Here is a 10,392-nt window from a genome sequence, read left to right on the forward strand (position 1 = left end):
AAAAATTATATATATATATATATATATACACACACACACAGCACACATAAAAGTCACATGACATTTGTTAGAGTGGGTTGGATTTTTGAACGAACAGTTAAAAGGCAGCTAGATTTAAAGGGATTGTCATGGAAAAATTTACTTTCTCTCATTCATGATGATGTTTGAAGAATGTCCTGGACTTGCTTTTTTTTATAACATACAAACAAATAGCAAAATACAAGCACATAGTCCAATTTTATTGTAGAAGCTCAAAAGTCATATGGACAAATTTACTTGCCTTTTTTTTGTCCATTTTGGCAACTCTTTTGAGAGAAAGTATGGACTGCACTTTGTGTTTCACAGAAAGAAAAGCAAACATGTTTGGAACGACATGGGAGAGAGTAGATGATGACAACATTTTTATTACTAGGTGAACTGGTCTTTTAAAGGTTTGCAACCGTATCCGTGGCTACTGCGGCGTCTGCTTTAACCTGAGCTTTGTTGTGTTATAGTGGAACACGTGTTCGAGCAACTGCCCATTAACCTGTGTGATAAAAAAACTAAAGTGCTGAACAGAACTGGTCTTTGCCTGAGCCGCTGAAACCAAAGACGGTTTGTGTGAAGGCAAAGGTCAGAGTCACACCCACACCTACTGGGTTTAAAACTAATGCGTCCACACACACACAAGCACACTGCCTACAAGTCACATGTATACAGTCTTGATGGGAAGCATTAAAGTCAAAATAGACACTAAATACTATCTTAATACATGTTCCTGGTGTTAATATGTAAAATTAATCTGTGAACATTATTCATCAAGAAAAGTTTGTAATCTTTCATCAAAATGTAAAAACATGCTCCACTTTTAAATTGATTTTCCATTGTGGCTGACATCATCAGTCCCTCTTATTTTTAAGCCCCTCCCCTCCAACCACTCGTCATATTCACCTTATTTTTCCCGTTAAGAGCGGGCACAGCCATTTGTCAATTTAATGTGTCTGGCTTCCTGTGTCATCTGCTTCCAACTATTTTTAGCTGTACAAAACAGCTCGTTTTGCTGCTTGATATTGCAAACTGGTCTTTCTTACCATATTATTGCAATATGTTATCTTAATTATAAATACACTGGGTTGTAGCACAAACAATACCACTGATTCCTAATGAAGAAAATTACGTTTGATCTCATTTGCTATGTTTCCATCCAAAGTTGCCGATTTAACTTATTCACAAAATTACAATATCGCATAAAACATTTGCAAATAAAACTGTTTGCATCCCATGTGTTCAAGACAAAAAAAAATTGCCACTTCCAGCGAAACTGGCACAAAGTATCAATAAAAAATTATTTTGTTAAATGTGTTTCCGTCGTTGTTTATGCACATGTTTTCTTACCGGATAAAGACATTTTTATTCGCATTATGTGTTTGTTTTTTTTGTTCATTTTTTTTAATGCACATTTTTTTAATTTATGAGCATCTTGGAGTTTCTTTGTCATATCCCAAAATTCACATAAAATAGTTGGATGAAAACATAGCTATTGAATAACACAGTTTCATGTTGACTTTCAAGTCGTTTTTGTAGGCCTAGTTTATGTCAAGTTTATGTAATTTTCTGTTCTGATATTAGCACCAAACAAAATTCTTTACTCTTCAGGAAGTATTTGAACAAATTACAAAACATTTGAAGAAAAAAAAAAGTTTGAATTAATTCCCTAATTCCTGGTCCGGGATGTATTGCATTGAGAAGGGTGAGATCTGTACATTTACCAGTTTAGTAGCGGAGGAACAGAGGCCACTAACAGAAGCAGAAGAATCAATTATGAAGTGAGTGGAGATGGGAGGCGTCACATGAAGAGAAGTATGATGGGTTAATGGAGGTTTCCGTAGCAGAGGGTTGTGGGGTCATGACCTTTCTGCACTCTATTAGCTGAGTTCAGCTACACTGCTGGAGTACATGGGCTAACACACTCGCCCTGAACACATACTGTACACCTACACCCACAAAACTCTCATTAGTGCAACGCATCCAAATTCTCATTCTCAGTGAAGATATTAAAGAAATATTTAAACTGTAAAATATTTACACATCATTGATATGTTGTACTACATTTATGCAGTTTTTTTTATAAAAAAATTGAATTTGCCATTTTTATTATAATAGAGTGAAAATTATTGAATTACTGTTTTAGGAAAGAAAATATTAATAAAATGTGACAAATTAAGTCGTGGGACTGAATTCTTAAATTGTGGCTACTATATATATATATATATATATATATATATAATGTTGGATGTCATGACCTCTGTAATCGAAAAAAATATATATTTATAGATCTAGAAACTAGCTTCATTTTTTAAAGCTAAATATTGCATTTTTTCTTTGAACAACCATGTATCAAAGCCTCGGGCGACTGTCATGTGATTGTCAAGTGTACCTAGTGCCATAACGTCAATGAATTAAACAAACATATACACAATTGTCAAAAGTAAGAATGGGAGATGGATAGTTGACAAAGATCTTCAGTGTGTACAAAGATTCCATACTAGAGTACAAAAACAACAACTTGGCAACCCTCAGAAAAACCTCCAAAACCAATCCTCCATGCAGTCTCCATGTTATAGCCCTGTCTCTCTCCATTCAATAGTATTGCTGTCATACAGTTTTTCCTACAGTTTTGATCTCTCGTCTCAGGAGTAGAAGGGGCGGCCCTTCTCAGGGGTCTGTAGACGGTTGAGCCGGGCGAGTTGGGTGGGCGAGGGTGGCACGTCTTGTCGGTAGGGGCCTTTGGGTGGAGCAGGAACAGGGGTTTGGCTTGAGGTTGGTGTCTCCTCCATAGTAGGTAGCTTGGTTTTAGCCTCTTGCTCCTTTCGTCTCTGTTCCTGTCTCAGGAGCTCTTGGGTCTCCAGGAGGACGCGAGCGTTCAAGCCCGTGGCGGCGGCGCCCAGGTAGCCATTGGCAGTGCGGGATCCCTGGTAGCTGGAATAGCGTGGGTTCTCTTTGGTGGACTGAAAGACCTCGCCAGGAGGATAGACTTTATTCCAAGAGTCTTGAGACACGGTGCTAGGGTTTTTACGTGGTTGTCTGTAAGGAAAAGAGAAAGAAGGGTAACACTTTATTTTGATGGTCTCTTTCGAACTTTCTGTTGACAATAAGTAACTTTGCACAAGTGCTGTCAAGCGATTAATCGCGATTAATCGCATCCAAAATAAAAGTTTTTGTTCACATAATATGTGTGTGTGTGTGTACTGTGTATATTTATTATGCATATATAAATACACACACACACAGTATATATTTTGAAAATATTTACATGTATATATTCATATTAATATAATTTATATTATATCATATAATATATTTAACATATAAACATAACATATTTTTCCTAAATATATACATGCATGTGTGTATTTATATATACGTAATAAATATACACAGTACACACACATATATTATGTAAACAAAAACGTAATATTATATAACAAAAAAAAATATTTTGGGTGCGATTAATCACGATTAATTGTTTGACAGCACTACTTTGCACCCACATATCAACTAACTCTCATTAGACTATTAGTAGACTGTCTGCTTAATATCTGCTAACTCTTAATTGTGATGGTCTCCCAACAGACATTCTACTGACTATAAGTAACTTTGCAAGTACACGTCAACTTATTCTAACCCTAACCCTACCAGTCTACTAATACTCTACTAACACTCTAATGAGAGTTAGTAGATATGCAGGTGCAACATTACTTATAGTCAACAGAATGTGTTAAAGGGACCATCAAAATAAAGTGAAACTGAAAGGAGGAGACCAAAACATGGTAAAAAAAGACTTTCACTGAAAAAAAGGATGTATAAAATCTAGACCCGAGAGTAGGCTCTTTTGACCTGGGCTAGTAAGTAACCATCTAGAAACTATACAATAAAGTGTGCCGCAGACATCCTAAAAAGTAAGACCAAAACATGTTGATTGTCCCCTTGTGGCTGACTGCAGTATAGGTCATAAACCCCGCCCTCTCCATGTAAATGAATGGGATGCGAGCCTAACAAAAAAATCGAATTACTCTTCAAATAAATTTTACCCAAAGATGGTTTCTGTCATTTTAGGAAGTTCTTATTATGCTGGTGTTTTCAAGTGTTTGTTTTTCTAATAAGTGTGGTTTTATTTGATGCTATAAAAACAGTGTGTGGCATCATGATTGTGTGCTCGCGATGAGTTTATGAGAGTTCGGACAGGACCTCGATACTGCGGCACCACTTTATGAATCCAAATGACATTTTGGGACATTTTGGCTTCGTTTTTCTACAGTGGAAGGAAATAGGGACATATCACCCAACTTTTTTACAGTCTATGGTAACAACCACCTACAACATGCTATAGCATTTTGGTGGCAAGTTGTCCAAGACAAGTGCCAAGCACCAGTTCTCCAGAAAATGTAAAAATCTAGTTCAGTGCTGCACAAAAAGCGTTAAACACTCTGGCTGAGACCAGCTAGCGTACTTAACATCAAGAAAGGAAATAACAGGTTCATTCAATGTCCATTCATATCGGCCAATCAACTACTAGACAACTGACAGACCGCCAGCATCAGATCCCTTTCTTGCCTAAAGGAACGAGGGAAGAAATATCCAACCTACAAATTTATTTTTCAACGTGGTGGCCGTTGTGAGGGGTGTCCACTCAGACTGTGTCCATCTTCTCTCTGCTCTGTTATTAGGATCCATTAAGTGGGAATTTGAAGTAGCTACCGTGCCACATCCCATCACCTCATGGCTAAATGAAGCCCCACTCACACCTCACTGGCTTTGCACACTTAAAAGCATGCGTGTAAGTGTGTACTCGCACACTTCTTTTGGGATTCACACAAGAAAGGAGTGCTTTCAAAAGAAGGAACACAAATGTTGTAATATTGTCCAGAATTCAGAAAGTGGTGGTGAAATAAGGGGTGTTTACATTTTTTTTGAGAGAGAGAAAAAAACAAAATCTTCATGCACTTACAGTGACATCTGCATACTTGTTCTTGAAAATATTGAGAAAAAGGTGACTAATTATCACCTTGAAACACATCTTATACGTACAAACAGACAGCTAGAAGCAAACTTCATTACAGCATTAACAAATCAATATTAATTCAATAGATACAATACATTTTTATAACTCTTATTAAAGTAGTTAGTTCCGGTCCTGTGTGATGATACACCATCAATGTACCATCCTGAGATAAAATACTCAATATATCCATATTGTGAATATAGTCAAAGCTAAAGGCTGTTTTTATCTACTGCATAAAAGTGAAATGTGCCATATTTTCAAGTTTAAATTACTCCTATTCAAAGTTAATATGTAGAGACAACTATAAGTGAAACATCTATATAATTAACGTCCTTAAAAAATCTAAACATTGCTCTTAATGTTTGAGAATCCTGACCAGCCAAACATAGCAACAGCTCAACCAATGGTGTGATTTTGCGGCGGGGCTTTCTGTCCGTTCAACCAATAGCAGATGGGGAGATTATTTGTGAAACCTGTTTAAAAACAGTCATCATTTTAGCAATTCTGATGGCAGTGGCACAAAAACTACACACTTCACTTGTAGATAAAGTGATGTGAAATAAGTTTCATGCCATATTGTGAATATAGTCAAGGCTAAAGACAGTTGTTAGCTACTGCACAACAGTGAAACGCGTCATATTTTTACATTTAAATTACTCCTATTTCAAGTTAATAAGTAGAGACTATAAGTACAACATTTGTAGATTTATTTGAAAGATCTGAAATCCCGACCAGCCCAACATAGCAACAGCTCAACTAATGGCAGGAGTTTGGGGCGGGGCTTTCTGTCTGTTCGGGGAGACCATTTGGGAAACCGTTTTGAAAACAGTCATTATTTTTGCAATTCTGATGCCAGTGGAGCAAAAACTACACAATTCACATGTAGATAAAGTGATGCGAAATAATAAGCATATCTCTATGATAATGTCATATCATAACACAGCTAAAAACATTAATGACAGAAGTATTTTACTTGTATTTTATTGTTTTGTAAGAGCTAGTGTTTGTGAGTATCTGAGAAACAGCTGGTGTGCATCACAGTTTATCAAAAGGACAACAGCTATGCACACAGAGAACAATATTATCTCAACACCTTGAGTAATGTTTTCTATTTGTTAACAGAAAGCAGAACGAGAGGCTGGAACGCGGGACCCTCCTCTTATCTCTGTGAGTGTTGCCGTATTATAACGTGCAGCTGTTGCATGAAGTTGCGCTCTGTTTCACATGACTTCCATTACTGCTAATCAGCGTACACTTCGCTTATCTACCATTTTATGTTCCTCCCTTTCTTTCCGTCTAATCCACCTCTCAAAAAAGAATCCCTTCATTAGCCAAGTGCTAAATCTGAATCTACAGTGTAAACACATAGTTGGATCCCTGTTAAAGCTTGCTTATAATCCACAGTCTGTCCATGTGTCTGTTGATTAATCCAAGTTGCGTTATGATTGGTGGAGGGATGGCGTTCCAGTAAGTCCTTACATTACTAATGAGTGCGCATCTCTGTCGGGTCCTCCAGAGGACAGGGGTCATTTCACACCAGCTTGACCCTGCCTGACCGACGGTATGAGATTATGAGTGGAATGCGCATCAAAGGGTCGCTGTCCATGTGGAGTTTCCCCAGGGAAAGTGTCAAAGCTCCGCCAGGAACCAGTCGGCGGATTCCTCGCAAACCTGGAGTTTTTGTCTAAAGTTCACTCAATATAGACAGCGACACTGACGATGCTTAAAGCAGTGAGAAATAGTGGAAGCTGATTGGTTGAATTGATTAACTGTCATTATGTCCACATAGTGTGGAGTAGTGAATATCAACCTCTCTATCGATCGTAGGACTTCCTCTACTGTCTTGGGAAAGAGAAGGGAAAAAACGATGGACGAATCTGGGATTTCTGATGCAAGGCCCCCCTCCGTTCTGTGGTGTGCGCTGGGCTTTGTCATTGCTTGAGGGGGGACTAATTCTGTAATTGTACGTATCCTGGTTACACCACTCCCAAAGCCAATAAAAACAAGCGCCATGCATGTTAGACCACACACACTGTAGACATGTCCCAATAATTCCAGTTCAGAATATCCACATACCACAATCTTATACTAAGGCAAATTGAATGGCATTAAAATAAAAATAACACATGTATTTCTTTTATTTTTTTAAATTTTTTTCATGTCTGTACTGTTAAGACTTAGGGTTATAGACTTGAACAAATGCTAAACGTAAGCAATAAAGGTGAAATGCATTTTTTGGACTTCTTATTCTCTTCTAATCCCATTTAAATGACAATTTTTTTCCTAAGTCAACATACTGTTTGCTTTTTTTTTTGTTGCCTATATTCTCCTAACACCCATTAATTAATTCAATAAATAAATAAATGAATAAATAAATAAATACACTTAAATTATTAAATCAATATGTTATTTTATGTAATTAACAAGGTTTTTTTTTTTTTTTTTTTTCTGTACTGGCAAATCTGTATTTTCAGCATCATTACTCCAGTCTTCAGTGTGACATGATCCTTCAGAAATCATTCTAATATGCTCTTTGATTGATCTATTTTCTTTTCTTATTGTTATTATTATTATTTTCCAAGATTATTTGATGAACAAAATATCTGAATAATAGCATTTAATGCATTCTTGGTGAATAAAAGTATCAATGTATTATTATATTATAAAACAAAAAAAAGACCCCAAACTTTGGCAATAGCAAAATAAGCCTTTTGCAATTCTGGTACCATATAAATTACACTGTTTAAACTTCTGCATGTAACTTGCAGTTTGTACATTAAAATGAGCAGTTTGTTAAGAAGTGTGATCGCAAATTTGATCAGATTCGCAATGTTTTGCCTGGCAGACAAACGGGAGAATGTGTCATAGAGACTAGGCTTCAATGTCAGCCTTCAAGATTTCTTTTGTGGCTAACAAACCACTTCAGCAGAACCTTGGCGACACCCTTGCATTGTGAAGGCAACTTTTGAGCTGGTACGGTTTCATCAGAAAACTTAAAAATGCCGTTTTTCCTGCTGTGCTGTAAATAAATGTACTGAAATACTGAGTGAAACTTTATCGGCAGCGCCGGCAGTTCCCCACCCCTGTCAGTTAAGTATGTAAAGCTCTAATGCGGGATTTTTTCTTCTCATGTCTGTTGGTTGGATGCTTTGCATGAACTGAAGCAGATTAAGAAGATACCAATGCCTGCAAGTAGAAACGCAGATATCAAACTCAGCCCGCAGGCAACATTCTAAGCTTTATTGACATTTATGACAAATATGCAAAGGGAAGGGGAAGAAAAAAGAGAGAAAGTGAAGAAAGCAGATGAGGGAAGGGGCCGATATCCATCCGAAAAAGGGGGGCCCGATAGACTGCGGTTGCCAAGATAAACTTTCCTCAACAAACAGGTTCTCGGGCTGATCTTTATTAGGTTTAGGAGGGGCATGTGAGCATGAAGACAGACGCTGTTGCTGTTCTGAAGGCTTAGAGTGAAGACAGAACCGACCGCATGACAATGGGATGACTTCAGCGGAGAAATGCCACTGAGGTCAGACAGAGTGTGAGAGACGTGGGAATAAGATTGCACGCATATTTGGGTTATGGCTGATTTATTAGCATGAATTTATTAAAGCATCACTTTTCATTGCTTTGCTCTAGGCGATCCGGCAACTTATGTACTCGTATTTGAGATTTATTGCTTGAATGTAAGGAATAGAGTTACAAAATGTAACAGGAAAGTATTATAATGGCATCATAATAATGGTATGATATGACGCTTTATGTATTATTTACATGTTACAGCAAGGTCAATGTCCTGCCAAAAAGGCATTAAAATTAGGTTACACTTTATTTCGATAGTCCACTTTAGACATTCTATTAACTATAAGTAACTTTGTAACTACATGTCAACTACATGTCAACTAATTCTCATTAATTTGCAACTACATGTCTACTAACTCTTAGAGTAGACTGTTAGGGTAGGTTTAGGGTTAGTAGAATAAGTTGACAAAGAAAGTGTTAGAAGATAGTCTTAAGTGTTAAGCAGACAGTCTACTAATACTCGACTAACTGCTAGTTGACATGTAGTTGCAAAGTTACTTACTGTTAATAGAATGTCTAAAGTGGACTATCGAAATAAAGTGTTACCTAAAATTATTCAAGTTAAATAATAATAATATTAATAATAATAATATTATTATTATAAAAAATTAATGTACATATGCTAATATGCTACATTTTATTTCATTTAAAACTACTTTTTACTTCTTAACTCCAAAGTTTATGCATGAAAAAGGGCTTCAGTGCTTTGTGCAAATATTGTTAATTTAGTGTTATTGTGAGAGACAATGTGTGGTTAACAGATCAGAGAATCTGAGATATTTTGTGCAGTGACGGCTCTGTTTGGCTTCTCTTACCGCGGTAAGGAGTTGTACTGCCTCTGGGCTTGTGTGGAAGAGTCTCTGTCCTCTCTCTGTTTCTGCATTTGGTCCTCCACAGAAACCGAGTGCCGCCCCGTCGGTGTATAAGAACCCGTGTTGGTCTGAAATATGAAAATGCATATTCCAGTTACACACAAATATTACAACAACAGTATAAAGCATTTTAAAATTGTGCGTTCAACAGAAAAGAAAAGTCCTTCAGGCAGAGTAAATGACGATCCTTTTACGAAATACAGGCTTTTCTTTTTGTTTGTTAGTGACGTGATTAGTCAGTGATTATGTGTAGGAAGGTGTAACACTATATGTTTGCACTGACCGAGTTAACAAGTGTACAAAATTTAACAAGCACAGCATAATTTTACAATTCACGGTCAGGTGGGGGTTTTATAATTCTTGAGGGACACTTGATCACTACTGATTCTTCCAACAGCGCAAGGTGTGCTAATGAGAAACGTGACTACCACACCCGAACGCAATTAGCCTCGAGTGCACTTGTGCTACAAACAGCTGACTTGGCAAAAATGACAAATGCTGCATTAATGCGGTGAGGCGAACGTTTAAACGATTCATAAGATGGGAAAAACAGAAGAATTAAACATTACGGCTATGGTTTAACTGCAAACTGGAGAATCAGGCAATTTTAGCCATGTCTGATGATGGCCGAGCAAAATCCCTTCTGAGACACATTTTAATAGCTAAAGGACTGGTAAATTTCTTCGCTGGCAACATATTAGGCCAAAAACAGAGAAAAGGAAATGCCTTTATTGCGAGCTAGAAGCAACAATGAAGTAATTATTCACAGTGAGATGTTTTAATGAGATTTGGACTGAGAGGAAACTGCAATTGCAACTGCAGCTGTGTCTGTGTGTGTGTGTGTGTGTGTGTGTGTGTGTGTGTGTGTGTGTGTGTGTGTGTGTGTTTTCAGATGTC

At 37.2% G+C, this 10,392-nt stretch overlaps 1 protein-coding gene across 1 annotated transcript in view; it reads right to left on the reverse strand.

The window, feature by feature from the left end:
* Nucleotides 1-2,384: 2,384 nt before the first annotated feature.
* pard3aa (par-3 family cell polarity regulator alpha, a) overlaps nt 2,385-10,392 on the reverse strand; it is a 481,339-nt gene continuing 473,331 nt past the window's right edge. The window contains exons 24-25 of the mRNA XM_016519585.1: nt 9,439-9,563; nt 2,385-3,063 (exon numbers count right to left, since the gene is read on the reverse strand). Of these exons, the coding sequence (XP_016375071.1) occupies nt 2,670-3,063; nt 9,439-9,563 (519 nt within the window). The 3' untranslated portion in view covers nt 2,385-2,669. The remainder of the gene's footprint in view (nt 3,064-9,438; nt 9,564-10,392) is intronic.

The sequence above is a fragment of the Sinocyclocheilus rhinocerous genome, unplaced genomic scaffold (assembly GCF_001515625.1).
Source record: "Sinocyclocheilus rhinocerous isolate Xijiao unplaced genomic scaffold, SAMN03320098_v1.1 scaffold642, whole genome shotgun sequence".
Lineage (NCBI taxonomy): Eukaryota > Metazoa > Chordata > Actinopteri > Cypriniformes > Cyprinidae > Sinocyclocheilus > Sinocyclocheilus rhinocerous.